The following is a 23,303-nucleotide window of genomic DNA, read 5'->3' on the forward strand; positions in this document are numbered from 1 at the left end:
TCAGGTGTCTGGCGAACGGATTTCAGTTCTTTCTTTTGGACCCTGCCCTCTGAGCCCTGTTCCTTGCTGTCTAGGGGTCCTCGCTGTAGTGTTGACAGTGGTGAGACATGACGTGGTGAAGGCCTCATGAGGGCGTCGTGGCCTCTCAGGTCTTCACGTCCCCTTCTCCTCCACGTGTCTGGGTCTCCTTCTCTGAGATGCTCGCTGTGCCCAGACGGGACATTGGGCTTCGTGTGCCCTTGGTCTGGGCTGTCACCGTCAGCTTCCCTCCTCCTGAAATGTGGCCGGACCTGTGAGACTAGAGCCTGGCGTCCTCCTTGGAGCCGGCCCTCCCTCTGTGTCTCTGTCTGTTCCGCGGGCCTCTCTTCATCTCCGAGGCCTCTCCCAGCCCCGCAGAGCCGTGGCAGGGCCGATCAGCTATGAACGGAGTTCAGACCCTGTCCCCGGCGGTGCCCGTCGTCCTACGTTTGCGAGCAAGGAGCACATGACCAGATTTAGCTTATCCGTAGCTCCCAGCATTGGTGTGGACCGTCTTTCAGACAGACGAGAGAGTAAGGGTGACACGAGAATTTAAAAAAACTCCCACATGGTAACAAACATCACAAACCAAATAAAAAGACATGGTGACTGGGGACAGAGGACTAAACTCTGAAAGCCTAATATACGTGCTGTCCCAGAAATTGGTCAGAAAAAGACCAGAAATAACGGCAAAGCTTCTGGGCAGAGAAGTCACAGGAAAGAAAGTATTACTGTGTTTACGCACATGAGAAGATGCTCCACCTCAGTCACAGTCAGGTAGGGGCAGAGTGAGAGGACCGTTAGATGTCTTTGTCCGCCCCCAGACCGTAGTCTCCCAGTCTGACAGCACACTCTGCCGACGGGGCCCGGAGAGGAGAGGCACTCGCGTGGATGCTGGCAGGAAGGTCACCCCCAGAGCTCCCGCCGGGACGCACGTGGCCGAGCTCCACACTCACACGGGGCTGAGGACGTGCGGGGCCGGCATCCCTGCGCTCCGGTTCAGATCGGGGCGTTTGTAAGGCTTCTTGCCCTCACTCCTCTTTAGATAACGCACAGCAGGCACCCACCCTGTTGTCAGGACAGCTCCCCTTTAGGACTGTGATCTGTGCAGGCGCCAGCCCCGGGGACACCAGGCCGCCTGAAGCCCCTCTCAGGAGGTGCTGGCGAGTATGTCCTAGCGCGCCAGGACGGCAGCCACGCGCTCGCTCGTGCCGGTGCTCCACAGAGGGGCCTTGCCAGGCCTCCCTCCCCTCCCCCTGCCCGTGCTAGTGGCCTGTTCACTGCAAGGTCACCAAGGCACAAGACCACTCGTCACTTCCCAAGGCAGAGTGGGCTGCAGCCCAGGCCCCTGCCCCGGGGCTCGGCCTTTCACCGTACACTTCACAGACTGTGTCTCATCGGGTAGATCCGGGCGGATTTATGGAGAGGTCTGCTAGCCGGGCGTGGTGTGTGCAGGTGAATGTAGAATTCGTGAGTGTAGAGTGCGTTTCCAAAGCAGTCACTGAGCAGGAAATGTCCATACATCTCCACGGAAGGGGAGGGTGACGGATAGCGGGCGTGAGTGACACAGGGGCCCCGACACGGTGCGTCCAGGACGTCCCCCGGAGAGCCCGCCCCTGCTTTCTGGGCTTCCCGTGGTGGCGTCAGCCTCACACTGTTGCAGTCGTAGTTTGCCTGTGGTCATCCAGGTGGGGGAGGGACCGCAAGGCACCCATAGGGACGCTCGGACCAGCCCCGGGGTGGCATCAACGTGTGCTAGGAGAGGCAGAAACATTCGCTCTGGCAAAGGGGTGTTTCGTTTCATTTAAATTCCTTGTCACATTATGTCCATTTTCTCAAAGTCCGAGGTTTCCAGGACCAGCCTGAATGTTAACCGTGAGACAGGTCTGGTGGGAGCCGGTGACACGGGTGAGAAAGCTCGTCCTGAGGAAATGGAGCTCCACTTTGTGTGGAGGAGTAGCTGTGACGTCCTGCCTCTTCTCTTCCTTCCCTGGGGGGGCTGGTGTGGACGGTCTCCTAGTCTGAACAGCAGAGAACAGAAGTTCCTGTTACCGAGCAAGACGGGTGTCCGTGGTAGTCCTGCCGTGAGCAGGGGAGGAGGCAAGTGGTTAAGAGCTGCTCTCGGACCAGCCCAGGACCAGCCACACCACCGTGCGGCCACCCCGCATGTGCCTGGAGTGCGTCCTGCCCCCGTGCCTCAGTTTCCCCACCTCGGAGGGGGCGGTGGTGGCGCCTCTGTCACAGATTGTCCTGGACACTGCAGTTGAGGGAGGTCGCGCCTGGGAGGATGCGGTCGGGGCCCAGTAAACACCAGCACCGTCTTTCCACGAATGTGAAAGATCAGCTGCCACAACCGACAGCCCAGGGCACTGAGCTCGCAAGTCCTTCTGCCTCGCCAGAAAGAGAGGAAGAGGGCCGGCCCCGTGGCCTAGTGGTTAGGTCCAGCACACTCTGCTGTAGTGGCCCGGGCTTGTGGGTTCAGTTCCTGGGTGTGGACCTACGCTACTCCTCTGCGGCCGTGCTGTGGCAGCGACCCGCATACAGAAAGGAGGAAGAGTGGCACAGATGTTAGCTCAGGGACGATCTTCCTCAGCAAAAAAAAAAAAGAGAAAAAGAAAAACACTGGGAAAAGTTGATCAAGCGCCACAGAGGAATTAAAAACATGCTCTTGGTAGTTGTTTCAGAAATTGGGGGAAAAGTTACTTTCCTCAGAGCAGATCCTGGGCATCCCCAGCAGGTCTGCTGAGTTGAGTCCTCTCCTTCCTAAAGAGGTAGCTCTCGGCGTCTGGCTTCCCCTCGGGGCTGTTCCGTGGCCATCATGGGTGTCATTTTGGCACAGTGCTGGTTTGTGGGGCTGTCACATCAGGACTTAGCAATTCTGATGCTGTAACCAAATCCCCGTGGAACAGGACATCCTAGGGCTGGGAGGGGGGTCAACCTGTGTCCTTGGGTGCCTACACAGGCCGAGTCTGGATGAGGGGTGGGCCCCAGGTCCTCGTACAGCCTCTCCTCTGGTCTGGGGCTCAGCCCACAACGTCGTCCTCCTTCCTGCCGTCCACTCCAAATCCACCTCACTCACCGCAGCCTGCCGCGACTGGTGCCTGGACCTCAGGGTCCGCCCTCTGCAGCCGCTCCCTTCCAATCACCGTGCCTTCTGCACCTCGCCTCTCACCTCTCACGACTGAGGTGACCCTACGTGGAGGCCCTGACTATTTTATTTGATCCATTGTGATCACCTGGCTTGGTGCCCTGTGTCTCCAGGCTCTCCGCCTTGCCTGCCCAGCACAGCTGACTCGTGGCGGCATTCACCTCCTCTGGATATGTGGCCACCATCGGCGGGTCACTGCAGTGGTGTTGGGACAGCAAGCATTGACCAAGTGTCTCCTCCTCCTGGTACCTCAGAAAAACAGTCAGGAGACACAGGACAGTCCAGAGATGTAACGGAGGAGGACACAGGACAGTCCCGAGACGCGACCGAGGGGGGCGCGGTGCCGTCCTGAGACGCGACCGAGGGGGGCGCGGGGCCGTCCCGAGACGCCACCGAGAGGGGTGTGGGGCCGTCCCTGCTTGTGGCCTGTGAGAACACAGGCTGGTCCCAGAGGCTGTGACGGGGTCGGGAAGTGGTCCCCCACTGCAGGATGAGAAATGTAGTCCACCTCACAGGTTTCAGAAACACTGGGAGGGGTAGAGCCCAATAGACTGTGTCATATCCCGGTGGTAACTTGGTGGTATTATCGGTGTCCTGCTGGGTCCAGCTCCTGGTCCCTGTGGGTGTGAGGCAGGGGTGCATGCGCCGTGCTCAGCGACTCAGCGAGGGGGAAGGGTGGCTGAGATGTGTGAGTGCCCTGTGGCGCATAGACGAGACCCCCTCAGTCAGCTCTGCGGGGCCTGCTGTGCGGTACCGTCCCTCAGGCTGTGAATCGCACTGCGTCTAGGCGCTAGGCGTTTTCCTCTGCCTGTCGTGTTCTTTAGTGTGTGTGTCTTGCAGTGTGTGTGTCAGGCTCTGTGGGTTCCGTGTGGTCCCGTAGTGCCCCATGTGCTCTGAGTTCCCCAGACCTTGCTGAGTTGGGTGCCCCTCACACCGCTTCTCTGGAGTCTGCTGACCCCCAGCCCCTGTCAGTCCCCAGTGGCCTCAGGAGTCGAGTGTTCACCTCTCGCTCCGGTCCTTCCCCGCTCGGAGGCTGTGTTGTTCCTGCTGCATCAGTGTGTAGCCCCAACCATACAAAGCAGAGTGTGGACTGGAGATGCGTCTGCAGGCTGGACTGTGCTTCCCCGTCACTGCCCGTTGAGAGGGACTGGACGCCTGGTTCTCGGTGGCCATCGATGAGCCTGGGCTTAGGCCAGCTGCTTCTGGCCCCGAGAAGCCTCTCCTGGGTCAGCATAGAGACACACCGTGGAGTCCTGCTGGGAGACAGTGCCCTACAGTGACGGGGACACTGAGATTCATTGAGCCTGGCCACAAAGGCGTCTTGGTGCCTCTCACCCTCTGGGAACCCCCAGACCCGGCCTGGTGCCCGGTTCATGGCCGGCTTTCTGCAGGCGTTTCTTAAATGGTTCCACTGAACAATTATTTCTACTTCGGGGGGTTTTAAAACGCAACCCTATTCTGTACACAAGGTACACTCTTCTGACCTGTAACTATAGCCTGACAGCAGGTCAGCTCACTGCCTCACCGAGGGGGCCGTCCTGACACAGCTTTGTCCTGGAAGGGGCATCAGGAGGTTGAACTTCTTGAAGTTAGATGCTGCTAAAGGTGTCGGCTTGGTTTTGGGAGGGCTCGTCTGCTGTTGCACTTTCTGGCGAGGATAAGACTGCAGGGCCGAGATTCTTTCTGGGACGGCCATCCCAGGTTGGAGGGTGGACATGCATCTCCTTCTCCAGGACGTACACCTGTGAGAACAAGTGATTACAGGTGCAGGCTCCAAGCGAGAGGACACCCCCTGTCCTGGCCCTGAGCGACTGCCTGTCGACAGCCCAGCTGGGCTGACCCTGACCTCCCGGAGGACCACGGGGCAGGTTCCCTACGAGGACCCACGCCGGCCTCTCGGGCAGCCTGGGCAGTCAGCTGTCCTGTCCCCTCGGGTCACGCTGAGGCAGGGTTGGAGGAGGCTCAGCAGTGCAGATCAGAGGTCCTGTGACGCTCACTCGCAGGTTGTGCCCTCCCGTGTGTGGGCGTCCTCGTGACTGGAGTTGGCCCGCTGGGATTGTCTGGAGTTCTGTCCAAATTCGGGTTAGATGGGCTCGGTGTGCTCACTTCTGGAGGTGTTCCACATCCGTCCGTTACGTTAGTGCAAAGAAGATGTTTCATGTTCCCGAGTTCTAACTGAGGTGTCGCCTGTTTCCTTGCTCAGGTTCAGACGAAGAAGGAGCAGCCCCTGCCGCCGGCCACCAGCCACAGCATTCCCGCGTTCTACTTCCCCAGAGGCCGTCCGCAGCAGACGGTGAACGTAGATGCCGTCATCACCGAGATCGAGAGGACCTTCGCCCGCTTCCCGCACGAGAGAGCCACGATGGAGGACATGGGCAGAGTGGCCAAGGTGGGTGCCCCCGCGTGTGAGCCTCTGAGGTGCGACCACGTGCGCAGGTTTGCTCATCCGGTTCCTGCTTCGGTTCTTAAACCTGAGACACACGTGGGGAGTTTGTACTAATTCTGTCCTGAACGTTGAAGAACGCAGACGCGTCTGTGCATCGCCCTCCGAGATTTAGCGACTGTTAACGTTTGCGTCTTTCAGGAAACCCATCCCCCGAGGTTCATCGCAGGCCTTCTTCCACCCCTTCCCGACCCCGTGTCTCTCCCTGTGCACATGGACTCATGTGTGGCAACACGTCGTGTGATTTTAAACTTACCCTCAATGCTGCCATCCTGGGTGCATCATGTGGCAATTTGGTTTTGCATTTCAGTGGTATGTTTCAAGACTGTCCGTGCTGGCGCGTGTAGGCGTAGCACAGTCATTTCACTTTCTGTACACTGTCGTGTTGTGGGAATTTACCACGGTTTCCTTATGCGTTCCCCCCGACGGATCTCTGTGTTTCTGGGGCCTGTGTTCGTGCCGGTTTCTCTGGCGCCTCGCCCTACGGGTGGGATTGCCGGGACAGAGGACATTCTCACCCTCCCCTTGGTTAGACAGCGCCAGATTGCCTCCACGGTGTTGCACCAACGTGCGGGCCCGCAGCGTGTGAGGGGGCCCCCAGGCCCGGCCCTCCCGGCCCTTGGTGTGTCCCCGGTAGCTGTGCACGGGCACCCCTGGGTGTTGGAGTTGGTGTGTCCCGATCCCCCGTGGGTCGGCCTGCCTCAGGGTGTGCCCTGAATTCAGCCTTCACGTCTTGTCAGGGCACCGCTATGCCTCTTCTTTGCCTCCTGTGCCACGGGGGGCTTGGTCTTTCTCTTTGCCTCCCCTCCCCTCCCCTCCCGTCTCCTCCGTCCTGTGGAGTTTCTCTTCATGTTCTGGATGCTAATCCTCTGTCCATATGTGCATTATGAAAAGGTTCTCCTGGTCCACATGCTGAATAACCTCACGTGCTGCCTTTCGCTTTCAACCTTTAGGGTTGCCTTTTTTTCTTTGTGGGACAGCTTTATTGACATAATTCACATACCACCCATTTGAGGTGTACAGCTCAATACAGCTTAGTGTGTTCACAGAGTTGTGCAGCCCCACTACAGTGGATTGTAGGATATTTTTGTCACCCCAAAAAGAAACCCCGTCCACTTTAGCTGTCCTCCCCCAGTCTCCCTTCCCCATCCTTAGGAAACTATTGATCTATTTTCTGTCTCTATAGATGCGCGTATCCTGGACATTTCATATACGTGGAATCACACCACTTGGCTTTTTGGGTCTGCCTTCTCTCACTCAACATACAGGCAGACCTGGGAGACGTTGTGGGTCTAGTTCCAGACCACCGCAATAAAGCGAATATCGCAATAAAGTGCGTCACGAATTGTTTGGTTTCCCCAGTGCATGTAGAAGTTATGTTGACACTGTACTGTAGCCTGTTACGTGTGCAATAACATTGTGTCTAAAAACACAATGTACACACCTTAATTAAAACATACTTTATTGCTAAAAACTGCTAACCACCACCTGAGCCTTCAGCAAGTGAAAATCTTTTTGCTGGGGGAAGGTCTTGTAAAAAACACGATCAAGTAAAGCACGATGAAGCGAGGTATCCTGTGTTTTCAGGGTTCACCTGCGTTTTAGCGTGTGTCACTGCTGCGTCCTCTCAGGATTCCATCCTGTGTATTTATCCGTTCATCCACAGGTGGACATTGGGTTGGGATGGACATTGGGTGGCCTACCTTTGGGCTGTTGTGAATGGTGCTGCTGTGCACGTGCATGTACAGGTTTTGTGTGCACATGTGTGCATTTCTCCTGGATACGGGCACGCAGGAGTGGCGTTGCTCGGGCAGATGGTGACGCTATGTTTAACTTTTTGCGGAACCACAAACTGTTTCCCAAAGCAGCTGCCCCGTTTTACATTCCCGCCAGCAGTGTGACGGTTCCGATTTCTCACGGCCTCGCCGACACTTGTGGTCTTTTGGATTGTAGAAGTCGTGTCCCAGCGTGCCTCAGGTGGTGTCTCCTTGTGGTTTTGAGGTGCTTTCCCTGGTGACTACGATGTTGAGCATTTTTCATCTGCTCGTTTGGGCATTTGTGTGTCTTTGGAGAAATGTCTGTTCAGATCCTTTGCCCATTTTTTAGTTGGGTTGTCATTTTGTTGAACTGTAAGGGTTCTTTAGATATTCTAGATTCAAGTCCCTTCTCTGATACATGGTGTGCAGATATCTTCTACCATTTTCTGGGTTGTTTTTTCACTTTTTTGATACTGTCCATTGATGCAAAAAAGTTTTTGATTTTGATAAAGTTCATTTTATCTATTTTTTCATTTGTTGCCTGTGCGTTTGGTGTCGCATCCGAGAAATGATGACCAAATCCAAGGCCATGAAGATTTACTTGTTTTTCTAAGAGTTGATAGTTTGGCTCTTGTGTCTAGGTCTTTGCTCCATTTTGAGTTAATGTTTGTGTATAGTGACGTAGGGTCCAACTTCATTTTTTTGCGTGTGGAAATCCAGTTGTCCTGGTACCAATGGTGAAGAGACTGTTTTCCCGTGTCGAGTGGTCGTGGCACCTTTTTTGAAAATAATTGACCATACGTGTGAGGGTTTACTGCTGGATTCTGATTCCACATGTTTGTCTTTATGCCAGCACCACGCTGTCTTGATGACTGCTGCTCTGTAGTAAGTTTTGAGAGGGGCACATGTGAGTCCTCCGACTTGGTTCTTTTTCGAGGTTGTCTTGGCACTTTGTGGTCCCTTACAATTCCATATGAATTGGGATCAGCTTGTTAGTTTCTCCAGAGATGCTGGCTGGTATTCTGATAGGGACTGCGTTAAATCTACAGATCAGTTTGGGGAGTATTGCCATCTTAATATTAAGTCTTCTGATCATGTACATGGGATGTCTTTTCATATACCTAGATCTTTAATATCTTTAAAAAATGTTTTAGGGGCTGGCCCCATAGCCTAATGGTTAAGTTTGGCACACTCCGCGTTGGCGGCCCAGGTTCTGTTCCTGGGCATGGACTTACACCACTCCTTGCTGTCCATGCTGTGGCAGCGACCCACGTACCAAATAGAGGAAGATGGGCACAGATGTTAGCTCAGGGCAAATCTTCCTCACCATAAAAGGAAGATTGGCAACAGATGTTAGCTCAGGGCGAATCTTCCTCAGCAAAAAAATAAAAATGTTTTGTAGTTTTCAAATGTAAGTTTTGCACTTTCGTTAAATATTTTCTAAAGTATTTTGTTTTTTTTGAAGCTATTATAAATGGAATTGTTTTCTGAATTTTGTTTTCAGGTTGTTTATTGCAAATGTATAAAAATAAAATTGATTCTTGTGTATCGATCTTGTATCCTGCTGTCCTTCTGAACTCATTTATTAGTTCTAACATTTTTTAGTGTATTCATTAGGATTTTGTACGTATGTGGTCACGTCACCTGCACGTAGAAACAGTTTCAGTTTTTCCTTCCAGTGTGGATGTCTTTTGTTTCTTCGTGCTGCTGAATTGCTCTGGTTAGAGCCTCCAGTGCAGTGCTGGATAGATGTGGAGAGTGGAGATTCTTGTGTTGTTCCTGATCTTGTGGGGAAAGCATCTGGTCTGTCACCAGTAAGCATGATGTGAGCTGTGGGTTTTCATAGAAACCCTTTATCTGGTTGAGGACATTCCTTTCCTAGTTTTTTGAGTAAAGGGTGTTGAATTTGTTGGATGATTTTTTTGGACTTGTTTGATGCGATGATTGTGTGGTTTGGGGTTTTTATTCTATTGACATTACACGAGCTGATTTTTCCAATGTTAAACCAACCTTGCATTCCTGGAACGAATCCCACTTGGTCATGGTGTATAGTCCTCTTTTTATGTTGCTGGATTTCGTTTGCTACTGTTTTGTTGATGATTTTTGTATTTCTATTCATAAGAGATACTGGCTGGTTGTTTCGTTATGATTCCTTTGTCTGGTTTTGGTGTTAGGGTAACACTGGTCGTAGAGGATACGTTGGGAAGTGTTCCCTTCTCTTTGCTTAGAGATTGCCTTTTTAAAGTATTTTCTAAATTTTGTTTTGTAAGTATGTAAAAATATACATGGTTGCAAGGTCAAAAGTCACAAAGCAGATATATTCAGATGAGCCCAGAGTCTGCCCCTGTCTATTCAGCTCTGGTCCCTTCCTCCCCCATAAGTAGTAGTTTTCATAGCTTTGGTTTACCCTTTATTGTTGTTTTATTTTTTAATATGAGTACATACAAATACACTTATGTGTATGTACATGCATATTTAATGTCTTCCCTTTCTTAGATGAAAGGTAGCATACAGTTGTACGCTTGGGTGTTTTTTCACTAAACATTATTTTGTGGAGATCACTTCATATCAGCCTGGGTGGTCCTCCCTTTGCATGGTACTTTGGAACCATAAAAACGACCATGTGAGCTGAAACCATGCAGAACAATCTTATTCGGTGAGAAAAATTATGAGTATTTCATAAGCTTTAAAAAATTTTTGTCAGAATGTTAAAAACTCTGTTTTAGTTATAAATGTATAGGGAAATAGAAAAAAATAGTACAACTAATATTTAGTACACTGTAATTTAAAACATTAGAAACATTGAGAATCAAAGTGTTTTATTTCTTTGTGAAAAACTTAGAAGTATTTTGAAGAGCTTGTCTCCTTGTCACATATCTTAGGGTACAGAGTGAGCATCTTCCCAGGGCCTTGCCGAGTTGTCACACTGCTTTCTGAACATGGTCTGCTTCCAGCATTTGACCCTCTGCCTGTCCGTGTTGTGGCATGTCTCTGAGAGCTCCTTTACCATGAAGGTCTTCCTGGCTTCACTTCCCCTGGGACGTCTTTCCGTCACAACCTCACTGGTGTCCATGATGTGCTCTCACTAAGTCCCTCTGGCTCCTCCTCACAGCCTCTCGCTCTGCAACAGCAGCAGCATCTCCGCTCAGCTGTTTCTCCTTCAGTCCGTTTACGTTCCACTCAAATCCTGCGTGCTCCGTGTCATACTTCTTCCAGAACTCAGCCAGCAGGACCTCCCGATGTCTGCTTGCGGAGTCAGTAACCTGTCTGCACGTCCGTCTAAGATGGAAGGCTTTAAAAGCTGGAATAGCTCCTTAGCCCATTGGCTGCATGAAGAAATGGGGTTTGGTGGTGAAAAGCAGACTTTCGCATTTTCACTGAAGCTCCCAAGAGAACCGGGTGACCTGAGCATTATCCTGCCAGGGGAGTGCTTGGAAAGTTAAATTATTACTTATGGTCTCTGTCTCCTGCTGGGAGACAGGGGCAACACAGCCACACACTCTGCAGTCTGTGCATGGACTGAACAAGACATACAGTGACAGGTCCCCAACAGACTTGGAAAGAAGTGACATGTGTCTGTCATGCTTTCTTTTCATGATTCGTGGACTGAAGAGCTGGCATCGACATCTGTACTTTATACCATTAATCACACTTCCTATGGCAACGTAACTGAAGTTAGAACCGTGCTCTGGGGCCCTGGTGTGATTTCACTGAGCTGCGGTGACTGAACTTGGTGCACAGTGAGGACTGTGTATAGTGAATCTCTCTCCTTTTTATAGCTGCGTGGCACTCCACTGCGTGGATAAGCCATAGTTTAAATTCACCTCTCCCCCACGGAGGAGCTGTTGGCTTGTTGCAGAAGCGCTGCAGTAAACAGCCTTGTGTGTGCGTCATTTCACACTTTGTCTGTGTGTCTTTGGGACCGACTTCTGTAAGCAAGGTCACTAGGTCACACAGTGAATGCATATGCGGTTTTGTTAGGCATCATCAAATTCCCTCCACGAGGGTTGTGCCGTCTCGAGTTGTCACTGTCAGCGTGTGAGTGAGTGACTCCTGACTGGTCTCCCCCAGGATGTGCTGTCAGGCTTCTGGGTTTGGCCCGTCCTGTAGGCGGGAGATGGTCTCTCAGGGGACATCTGGTGTGCGTTTCTCTTGACTTGCTAATATTTTATTTGTGAAATTTTAAGCACGGTTAAGTGCAACGTGTATATGGTCCCTGTTCATCCAATTGTTCTCGTGCAGTTGGTGACTCAAGGTTAACTACGTGAGTTATTCTGCGTCTTTCCTCATTTTCATCCTCATTGTTTTCTCTGAAACCGTTGAGAGAGACAGGATTATCCATTTCCTAACCTACACCAAAACCAGCCCCTCACTGGGCATGCTGTCTTCTACAGAATGTTTTTGTCTTTGACGATTAATTTCCTTTAAACGTTATTGCTTTATTTAGGATTTTAATTTCTGGTATCAATTTTGATCATTAATATTTTATCTAAAACAACTTTTGCATGCCTTATAAGTTGACTACTCTAAAGCGTTTCCTTGTCATCTTGTATGATTTTTTACATCTCCCAAATCTGCACGTATGGCCGTTATCTTTGTAGGGTTGTTAATTTCTGCTTCCTTTCTTGGTTAGTGGTACTCGAGGTTAATTACATTACATTTTTCAGATAAGCATCTGGTGGCTTCATGGATTACTTCTCTAAGTTTATTTTATCTCATGAATTTGTGCTCTCATCTTTATTACTTTTTTGTACTGTTTTCTGTTCTTTATTGGCTTCTTGAATTGGAGAGTTAATTCTTGGTGTCAGCTTTGTTGGTGTGTAATTTACGTACAGTAGGCTCCCCAGTGTCAGTACACAATTTGATATGTTTTGGTAGGTGTGTGCCCCTGTGTATCCAGCGCCACAGTCGAGGTCGGGAGCACGGTGATCACCCCGAATTCCCCTTGCGCCTCCTCTCCTAGTCAGCCCCTCCCCTCTGCCCACGGCCCAGGTCAGCCATGGGTCTGCTCTGGCGCCATGGTTTGCCTTTTCTGGAATTTCACGGGAATGGGATCACGCAGCGCGTTGTCTTCAGTTTCTGGCTTCTTTCAGGTAGCGTGATTACCGTGCTGTTGCTCCACACCGTTGGTCACGTCGGGAGCCCGCTCCTTCCTGCCGCTGACCAGCATTCCGTGTTCATGTGCCGTGGTTTATCCTTTTACTGGTGGGCGAGCGTCTGGTTGTTTCTGCTGTTGTCTCTGTGAAGAAAGCTGCTGTGTATGTTTGCACGTGAGACTTGTGTGCACGTGTGCACTCCTCTGAGGCGACAAGTACCTCAGGTGGTGCTGGCTCATCTGGTGACTGACTTTAACTCTATGAGAAGCTGCGGCGGTGTTCTCCACAGAGGCCATCGCTGTGCGCCTCAGCCAGCCGTGTGTGAGATGCCGCTGCTTCTGTCATCTTGCCCACACTTGGTGTTGACACGTCTTGATTGTAGCCGTCCCAGCGCGTGTGGAGAGGTCACTTACTGTGCCTTTATTTTTATTTCCCTCGTGATGATGTCAAACACCGTTTTATGTGTTTGTTTTTCATCCGTGTATCTTTTTTCCATTTTTGGTGGCTTTCCCGAGGTATAATGGATGTACCATAAACAGCACGTGGTTGCTGTGTACATTTTGTGAGCTTTAGTGTATCCCCATGAAACCATCAACACCATCAGGGTGATGAGCATTTCCAGCATCCCCTAAATTCTGCTCATTTCTCATCCGTCCCGCCCCCAGCCCCAGCCTCCCACTGGTCTACGTTTTCTCTCTCTAAATGAAGTTTTCTAGAATTTTACATAAACTGAATCATACCATAGGTACGTTTTTTTGTTTTTAGTGTGGTAAAATTCACATAAAATTCCATCAGCATTTTAACCGTTTAAAATGGACAGTTCAGAGGCCTTTGTTACATATACAGCGTTGCACAACCATTACCAGTATCTGGTTCCAGAATATTCTCTCACTCCGGAAGGAAACCCTGGGCTCTTTAGCAGTCACTCCCCATCCTCCTCCCCAGTCACTGACAACCATTCATCCAATTTCTGTCTGTGGATTTGCCTGTTCTGGACGTTTCCTATGAATGAATCACACACTGTGTGGCCTCTTGTGTCTGGCTCTCACTGAGCATTGTGTTTTGAAGGATCATCCATGTTGTAGCCGTGTCAGTGTGTCATTCCATTTTTATGACCAAATAACATTCCATTATACGGATGGACCACATTCTGCCTATCCACTCATCCACAGATGGATGTTTGGGTTGTTTCCACCTCTTGGCTGCTGTGAGTAGTGCTGCTGTGGACATTTGAATACGATTATTTCTATGAGTCCCTGTGTTCATTTGTTTTCAGGGGTTGTTTGTGTGTGTGTGTGTGTGTACACATACTGAGGAGTGGAATTGCTGGGTTGTATGGTGATTCTCAGTTTAACTTATTGGGGAGCTGCCCAGCTGATTTCCGTGGTGGCTGCACCATTTCTGTTCCCTCCGGCCGTGTGTGAGGGTTCCAGTGGCTCCATGTCCTCACCACACTTGGTGTGGTCACTCTTTAATGTAGCCATTTGTCTTAGTGCAGGCTGCTGTGACAAAATCCCACAGACTGGGGGCTCATAAACAACAAACATGTATTGCTCACAGTTGTGGAGTCTGGAAGCCTGAGATCTGGGTGCTGCCGTGCCGGCTTCTGGAGAGAAGTCTTCCTGGTTCATAGACGGCATCTTCTCCGTGTCCTCACATGGTGGAGGGGACGAGGGGGCTCTCGGGGGTCTCTTTTGTAAGGGCACTAATCCCATCCATGGGGGCTCCACCCTCATGACCTCATCACCCCCAAAGGCCCCACCTCCTAACACCATCCCATTGGGGGTTAGGGCTCCAACATAAGAGTTTGGGGGACACACATTCAGAGCAGAGCAGCTTTCTGAGGGGTATGTAGAGATACCACATTGTTGTTTTAATTTGCATTTTTCTAATGACTGACAACATTGAGCATCTCTCCGTGTGCTCGTTTGTCAGCGTGTAACTGCTTTGATGACATGCCTGTTCAAGTCATTTGCCTGTTTTTAAAATGGGCTGTTTTCTTACGGTTGAGTTGTATGTGCATTTTATATATTCCAGATACAAGTCCTTTGTCTGAGATGTGTGTTGCACATGTTTCCTCCAGTGTGTGGCTTGTCTTTTCATTCTCTTAACAGTGTCTCTGGAATTGCAAAAGTTTTTAATTTTGATAACGTTGTGTTTTCAGATTTTTTCTTGTGTAGTTCATGCATTTGTTTCCTATATAGGAAATCTTGGCAAACCCAAGGCCACTAAGATTTTCTCCCCCGTTTCCTTCTAGAAGTTGATACATTTAACTCTTCCTTCCATAATTTTGAGTTAATTGTTTGCACATGGTGTGAGGTAAGAATAAAAGTATTTTTTGCACGTGGCGCTCCGTGGTTCCAGAGCCATTTGTTGAAAAGCGTGTGAAGTGAGCTGCCTTGGCCCTTCTCCCACATGAGTTGACCACATGTGTGTGTCTGTTTCTGGACTCTGCTGTGCGTCAGGGAAGTGTGTGTCTGTCACACCAGCTCAGCGCTGTCTTCACGACAGGAGCTTCGTGATACGTGCACATTTTGGGCAGTGGAGTCCTCCTCCCTCTGTCTTCTTTTCCGAGAGTGCTGTGACTGTTCTAGTTTCTTTGCCTTCCCACGTGAGTTTCAGAATCATCTCCGCGTGTCTGCGGAAAAAGCCTCCTGGGCTTTGCGCTGGGATGGTTTTGAGTGCAGATGAATTTGGGAGAATCGCCATCTTGACGACGTCGCGTCTTCCAGCTTACGGACACGGCATTTCTCTCCCTTTATCCAAGTCTTCTTTCATCTCTCTCAGAACCGTTTTGTGGTTTTTATTGTACAGGTCTCGTTGGTCTTTTATCAAATGTATAAGTACTCGGGCATAACCAGATATTTCTGTTTCTGATGACACTGTAAATAGCATTGTCTTACTTCAGTTTATGGTTGTTCCTTGCAAGTCTGTAGAAATACTCCTGATTTTCATGTGTTGCCTTCGTAGCTTGTGAGCTGACCAAACTCACTCATTGGGTCACTTGTCTCAGGTTGATTAAGAGTTTCTAACAGATGCTCACGTCCTCTTCAGATAAAGACAGTTTAGCAGTTCCTTTCCAATCTGTCTGGTATTTCCCTTTCTGGCCTTGTCACACGGGCGGGACCTCTGGTGTGACGTCGATGGAGGAGGTGAGAGCACGCACATCATCTCCCCTCCCGTCCTGGGAGCGGCGCTCGCCCTCCACAGGGTGGGGTGGAGGCTGCAGGCTGGCGTAGGTATCTCCGTCGGGTCCAGGCAGCTCCCGACCATGTCTAGCGTGCTGGGCGCTCTCTTACTTGGAACTTTGTGACTGTGTGTTGACACTGGTCCAGTGCTTTTCCACGTGTGTGGAGGTGATTGCGTGGCCTTTCTCCTTCAGTCTGTAAGGACGTGATTATACTGACTGAAGATCGAGTGTTAAAGCAACATCGTGTGAGTTATCCACAGTGGTTCTCTGCTCACGAGTGGTAAATGTGGATTTTCGTCTTTCAGAACTGTTGGTTGACTTCCTGCACATTGATCCCTGTCAGTGAGCGTGTCATGCTGCGGGTTTTCTGTCCTCGTGCACTGTGATCCTCTGTGGTGAGTGTGTCATCTGAGGGATTTCTGTCCTCCTCGTGCACTGTGGTCCTCTGTGGTGAGTGTGTCATCTGAGGGATTTCTCTCCTCCTCGTGCACTGTGATCCTCTGTGGTGAGTGTGTCATCTGAGGGATTACTGTGATCCTCTGTGGTGAGTGTGTCATCTGAGGGATTTCTCTCCTCCACGTGCACTGTGATCCTCTGTGGTGAGTGTGTCATCTGAGGGATTTCTCTCCTCCACGTGCACTGTGATCCTCTGTGGTGAGTGTGTCATCTGAGGGATTTCTCTCCTCCTCGTGCACTGTGGTCCTCTGTGGTGAGTGTGTCATCTGAGGGATTTCTCTCCTCCACATGCACTGTGATCCTCTGTGGTGAGTGTCTCATCTGAGGGATTTCTCTCCTCCTCGTGCACTGTGATCCTCTGTGGTGAGTGTGTCATCTGAGGGATTTCTCTCCTCCACGTGCACTGTGATCCTCTGTGGTGAGTGTGTCATCTGAGGGATTTCTCTCCTCCTCGTGCACTGTGATCCTCTGTGGTGAGTGTGTCATCTGAGGGATTTCTCTCCTCCTCGTGCACTGTGATCCTCTGTGGTGAGTGTGTCATCTGAGGGATTACTGTGATCCTCTGTGGTGAGTGTGTCATCTGAGGGATTTCTGTCCTCCTCGTGCACTGTGGTCCTCTGTGGTGAGTGTGTCATCTGAGGGATTTCTCTCCTCCACGTGCACTGTGATCCTCTGTGGTGAGTGTGTCATCTGAGGGATTTCTCTCCTCCACGTGCACTGTGATCCTCTGTGGTGAGTGTGTCATCTGAGGGATTTCTGTCCTCCTCGTGCACTGTGATCCTCTGTGGTGAGTGTGTCATCTGAGGGATTTCTCTCCTCCTCGTGCACTGTGGTCCTCTGTGGTGAGTGTGTCATCTGAGGGATTTCTCTCCTCCACGTGCACTGTGATCCTCTGTGGTGAGTGTGTCATCTGAGGGATTTCTCTCCTCCTCGTGCACTGTGATCCTCTGTGGTGAGTGTGTCATCTGAGGGATTTCTCTCCTCCTCGTGCGCTGTGATCCTCTGTGGTGAGTGTGTCATCTGAGGGATTTCTCTCCTCCTCGTGCACTGTGATCCTCTGTGGTGAGTGTGTCATCTGAGGGATTTCTGTTCTCCTCGTGCACTGTGATCCTCTGTGGTGAGTGTGTCATCTGAGGGATTTCTCTCCTCCTCGTGCGCTGTGATCCTCTGTGGTGAGTGTGTCATCTGAGGGATTTCTCTCCTCCTCGTGCACTGTGATCCTCTGTGGTGAGTGTGTCATCTGAGGGATTACTGTGATCCTCTGTGGTGAGTGTGTCATCTGAGGGATTTCTGTCCTCCTCGTGCACTGTGATCCTCTGTGGTGAGTGTGTCGTCTGAGGGATTTCTGTCCTCCTTGTGCATTGTGATCCTCTGTGGTGAGTGTGTCATCTGAGGGATTTCTCTCCTCCTCGTGCGCTGTGGTCCTCTGTGGTGACTGTGTCTTCTGAGGGTCTCACTCCCCTCCTTGTGCATTGCGCGTTCTGTCATCGTCACACAGCCCGTCTTATCTCTGGTCACTCTCATGCTCAGGAAGCTCCTTTGTCTGGGATCAGTTGACCCACAAGGGAGCATGCCGTAAACCACAGAAATCATGAGCTGCTGCTACAAGTGAGGAGGAAGACTGTTTCCTTCTCTACACTGAATCCCCATGTGACCAGATGTCTGGGAGCTTTCCAGGCACCAGCTGCCATCCTGCAGTGCAGTCCAGTTCTGACACCCTCTACTTGGAGCTCCCATGAGATCCCATGGAGTGAGGGCTCAGCCCCACAGGAGTGCCCCCTTCCGATGCCAGAACCAAGTCCTGGTTGTCACCTGTGCTTCTGACCGACCCCCTGTAGATTTGGGGGTCCCCGTGACCCCTCCTCACGTGCGATCATTTGCTGTGACTGCTCACAGAACTCAGGGATGCACTCACTTTCATTACTGGTTTATTACATAATAAAGTACATGATAAAGGGTAGAGAGGAACAGACAACTGAAGAGGCACGTAGAGTGAGGTCTGGGGGGGTCCTGAGTGCAGGAGCCTCTGTCCCCGTAGAGTTGGGGTGCACCGCCCTGCTGACATGTGGATGTGCTCACCAACCCAGAAGCTCCCCAGATCCCGTTCTTTATTTTTATGGCGGCTTCATCCTGCAAGTATGACATCATTACCCCCATCTCTAGCCCTTCTCCTTCCCCAGAGGAGGGGGTGGGGTGGAAAGTTCAAGCTTCTAGTCATGACATGGTCTTTCTGGTGACCAGCCCCATCCAGGAGCCACCAACAGTCGCCTCCTTAGGACAAGACGCTGCCATCACCCAGGAAATTCCGAGGAATTTAGGAGCTGGTGTCAGGAACCAGGGGGCAGAGACCAAACATTAGGACAAAAGATACTCCGAGCATCCCTGTCTCTTGGGGAATTACAAAGTTTTAGAAGCTCTGTGTCAGGAACCTGGGGCAGGAACCAAATGTGTAGATTTCTTATTATTTCACACACAGAACACTGTAGATGAATCTCAGGTGCATTCTTTTGAGTGGAAGAAGCCAGACCTGAAAGGCCGCAGGTGGCATGATTCCATCCTCATGACCTTCTGGAAAAGCAAAGCCACAGGGACCGAGGAGAGCACGGAGGGTGTGGGGGACAGACATGTAACGGGGTGCCTGTGGGAAGTGGGTGACAGCACGGCTGTCCCCGACTGCGGGGTGGATGCGGGCTCTGGGCCCCTGTCTGCACCCTACGAAGAGTGAGTCTTCCTGTGTGTACAGTACATAAAATTGATAAAAAAAGTACAAGCTTATTGTGTGGTGTAGTTTTTCCTTTGGAGTGACAGTCTTATAATATTTAAAAATTTTTTTATTTGTTTTGCATTTTAGAGTTAGTGTTTCCCGTTCACTTCAGAATATGAACAGAAAGACGTGACAGGTACTTTAGGTCACCATTAAAGCATTAGGACTAACCTTTCAGCTGGCCTGTGGGGTGGATGGGTTTGGAATTGTAGGCTTACCACACGTTCTGGGAACTCATCACTGGAGGGTCGCCCCGTACAGGCAAGTGCACAGACCTTAACGTGCACAGACCGCTGGGTGTGGACACCAGAGTCGTCACCCCCAAGTCCTAGTCCTAGTGAAAAGTGGGCTTTTACACACCCACGTGCCATCACCCCGAGTGAGATGTTTCTGGCACCCAGTAGTTCGCCTTTGCCCACTGCCAGGTCAGCCCCTCCAGGTCACCAGCCCATGTTCTGAACATCTCGTGGACTCGGGCATCAGGACTCTGGCCCGGCGTCCCCAGCCCCGTGTCCTGCCATGAGACTCATCCACACCTGCGTGCAGCGACAGACTGTGCTTCCCATCGCTGCATCTCAGTCTGCTGAGATGGCTTGAGCCTTCCCCCAGCAGTCGCCTCAGGCCCCCGTTTATGTCAGCACCCCGCTGTCGTGAGTCTCCCGCAGTTTGTTCCTGCAGCCTGGTGCCCACGGACAGCTGGGTGTTTCCGTCTGGGGGCATATGAATAAAGCCCCTGGGAACATTCTAGTCGAGTCTTTGTGGGCGTGACCTCGTCTCGGTTGGTTTACTGTTGTTGGTGTACTGTCATCTCTGGGTTTACTCCCTGGACGACAGCTCATGGCCGTGGAGGGTGTGCGGGGTCCGCTCTCAGTAGGTCTTGCCAGACCGTTCTCCTGGGCTCTGCACCACTTCCGTTCCACCGGCCGTGGGCGTCCTTGCCAGCCTGGTATTTTCAGTCCTCTTGGTGTGAGCCCTTCACGTGAGCGTTTCTGTTGATACCTCGTTATACTTAGAATTTACATCTCCCTCCCTCCCAAGCACTGGTGGTGGGCATGTGTTTACGGCTCACTGGCCTCGTGTGCTCTTTTCTCTGGAGTGCCATCCACGGCTGTTGCTCCGTGGTGTTTGCCTCTCACTTGTTGACGGCAGTTCTTTAGAATTCTGTGTGAGTCCTTCATCAGACACGGGCATTGCAGATATCTTTCCCGGGCCGTGGCTGTGTTTTCATTCTCTTAACAGCGTCTTCCGATGAGCAGTAGTTAATGGTGAAGCAGTTCCGTTTCTGGTCTTTTTTTTCAGGGTTAACGGTGTTTTGTGTCCTGCTTAAGGAGTCTTTGCTACTCCCAAATCGGGGGGCTCTTCCCTCATATTTTCCTCCAGCAAGTTTACTGGTTTCCTGTTCCCTTTAGGGCGGTGAGCCATCACATGTTAATTGTGCGCGGTGTGAAGTGGGGTTCCCGTCGACCCGGGGCCCTCACTGAGGACTCCCGTTTCCCCCTGAGCTGCGGGCAGGCCTGTGTCCCGAGTCAGCTCACAGTGTGTGGGGTCTGTTCCTCAGCTCTGCTCCCTCCCCCGATGGGTCCGTCCCTCCTGCCGTCACCCAGTCTGCACTGATGTGATTCTACAGCGAGTCTGCGGAGTCCTGCGTTTCCATGAGCTGTAGAACGAGCTTGTCTATTTCTGCACACAAACACCCTCTTCCATGTTGACTGGCTTTGTGTTGAATCTGTGGGTCATTTGGGGGACACCTGACGTTTTAACAACAAGTCCTCCAGTCCAGGAATACGGGATGTCCCTCCATTTTGCGGGTCTTTAATTCCTCCCAACAACGTTCTGTAGTTTGCTCTGTAGAGATCTCACATGGTTTTCATTTGATTTACTTATAGGTTGATTTTTTTAATGCTTTTGATAGATGGCGCTGTTAAGAATTTCATTTGCTAATTGTTTGTCGTTAGTATATTGAAATACAATTGCTTTTTGTATATTGTGCTTGGATCCAGCAACTTTGTGAAAGTTACTTGCTAATTCTACTATTTTGTACATCTTTTTGGTTTTCTGCGTGCTGTGTCATGTTTGTGAATTCCATCAGTTTTTGCGTCTTCCTTTCCGACCTCTGTGTCTGTTACTCTTCTCACACCTGCCACACTGGCTGGGCCCCCTCTCGTGATGTGGTGTGGTGGTGGTGCCCTCCTCCTGTCCCAGCTCAGGGGGGAGCCTTCATGTGTCACCATCGCGTCTGGTGTGAGCTGTGGGTTTTCTCTGGCACCCTTCCTAGCAATAGGATGTTCCTGTCTGTTCTTAGTGTCCTGGTCTGTGATTTTTGTTGCTGAGTTCAACTTGCTAACGTGGATTTTGTGTAGGATTTGCATCTGTGTTCAGGAGAGATGACTGGCCTCCAATTTCCCTGTGTCCTTGAGGGGTTTCAGTATCCGGAATGTGCCGGCCTCATAACAAGAAGGGGACATGTCCCTGAGTTTTATTCTCTGCAACACTTTGCATACGATCGGTAGGGTTTCTTCCCTGAGTGTCTGGAAGGATTCACCGGCAGAGCCCTCTGGGTCTGGAATTTTCTTCGTGGGAAATTTTAAGTTTAAGCTTCACCTTCTTGAAGAAGTGTAGGACTGTTCAGATTTGCTGTCATGTCACGTTTGGTTAGATGCCTCAGTCACATCACTTGTCTGTTTCAGCTCAGTGGTCGTGTTTATTGGCACAAAATTATTCCTCGTGTGCACTGCCTGTCCTTGTCATGCTGTGGGACTGTAGTGACCCCCGACATCGGTAATTTGTGTTTTCTCTCTTTTGTTCTTGAGGAGTTTTGCAAAGGGGTGATTAATTGTTTAAAATCTTTTCGAAGAACTGAGTTTTGGTTTTGTTGATTTTCTCTACTGGATATTTGCTTTCTTTTTCCTTCATCTCTGCCCTTTATGGTTTTCTTCCTTCTGTTTTTACTTGAGGTTTACAAGACAGAAGGTTTCTTCCTTCTGTCTTGAGACAGAAGCTTAGATGGATGATTTTCAGCCACATTCCTGGTACGTGTATTTGAAGCTGTAAATGTTACCCCTGGTCACTGCTGCCTCCTCAGTTTTGAAATGTAATATTTTCCTTATTGTCTCTTTCAAGCTATCTCCTAATTTACGTGGTCGTTTATCCTCTCCGTCGTGGGTTATCGGAAGTGTGCTGGTTAATTTCTGGAGTTGGGGGACCTGCTGGTTGTCCGCTGTGACAGTTGTGCCTGGTGGTGGCCCAGTCAGGGGCGGCGGTGTGTCCCCCGTCCTCCTGAGCCCTGTTCCCTCAGCCCCTGTGACAGCGGGGTGAGCAGGTGCAGGGCATGAACCCACATTTTGCAGGAACACTGGCACACTCCCCTGCAGTACTGACTGGTTTTGAGTCAGGTCGTCTTTCTGCAGCAGCCCTTTGCCGCGTCCCGGGGAGCTCGGTGGGTGCCCGGGACGCGCTAACTGCCTGGTTGTGCCCTCTCTGCTGCAGGCCTGCGGCTGCCCGCTGTACTGGAAGGGGCCGCTTTTCTGCGGGGCCGGGGGAGAGCGCACGGGCTCCGTCTCCGTCCACAAGTTCGTCGCCATGTGGAGAAAGTGAGTCCGGGCCGGGCACAGGGAGTGGGCAGGAGGGGAGGGGAGGGCGTCCTGGGTCCTGTCAGTGCCAGGGCCGTCCCTCTGTCCCCGCTCGTCCTTCTGCGGCCGTGACAGCAACACAAGGAAGCTGACGTGCGGGGCGCCTGGCGGGCCGTCCTGTCCCCTCGGGCCGCGTCCTGTTCACACCCGTCCCGGCAGAGCCCCCCGCCCCCGCGTCCGCGGAGGGCGCTCGGACGTGCTCTGTCTTCCAGGATCCTCCAGAACTGTCACGACGACGCGGCCAAGTTCGTCCACCTGCTCATGAACCCTGGCTGCAATTACCTGGTGCAGGAGGACTTCATCCCCTTCCTGCAGGTACCGCCCTGCGTCCACACCGCACACACCCTCACCCCCTCACAGGCGTGTCCACACCACACGCACCCTCACCCCCTCACAGGCGTGTCCACACCACATGCACCCTCACCCCCTCACAGGCGTGTCCACACCGCACACACCCTCACCCCCTCACAGGCGTGTCCACACCACACACACCCTCACCCCCTCACAGGCGTGTCCACACCACACACACCCTCACCCCTCACAGGTGTGTCCACACCACAGGCACCCTCACCCCTCACAGGCGTGTCCACACCGCGCACCCTCACCCCCTCACAGGCGTGTCCACACAGCGCACCCTCACCCCCTCACAGGCGTGTCCACACATGCGCACCCTCACCCCCTCACAGGCGTGTCCACACCGCGCGCACCCTCACCCCCTCACAGGCGTGTCCACACCGCGCGCACCCTCACCCCCTCACAGGCGTGTCCACACCGCGCGCACCCTCACCCCCTCACAGGCGTG

General features: G+C 51.6%; 1 protein-coding gene across 2 annotated transcripts in view; it reads left to right on the plus strand.

Annotated features, from left to right (window-relative positions):
- The window catches only part of LOC147912045 (serine/threonine-protein phosphatase 2A regulatory subunit B'' subunit beta), a 66,572-nt gene that overhangs the window by 28,106 nt on the left and 15,163 nt on the right, over window positions 1–23,303 (plus strand). The window contains exons 2-4 of one of the 2 annotated variants that reach the window (XM_087426763.1): window positions 5,370–5,555; window positions 22,359–22,462; window positions 22,714–22,816. In XM_087426763.1, the coding sequence (XP_087282889.1) occupies window positions 5,370–5,555; window positions 22,359–22,462; window positions 22,714–22,816 (393 nt within the window). The remainder of the gene's footprint in view (window positions 1–5,369; window positions 5,556–22,358; window positions 22,463–22,713; window positions 22,817–23,303) is intronic. The other variant, XM_087426764.1, reaches the window with a different exon arrangement.

This window comes from Ceratotherium simum, chromosome X, assembly GCF_057802395.1.
Source record: "Ceratotherium simum simum isolate JZ-2026a chromosome X, ASM5780239v1, whole genome shotgun sequence".
In the NCBI taxonomy this organism is placed as follows: domain Eukaryota; kingdom Metazoa; phylum Chordata; class Mammalia; order Perissodactyla; family Rhinocerotidae; genus Ceratotherium; species Ceratotherium simum.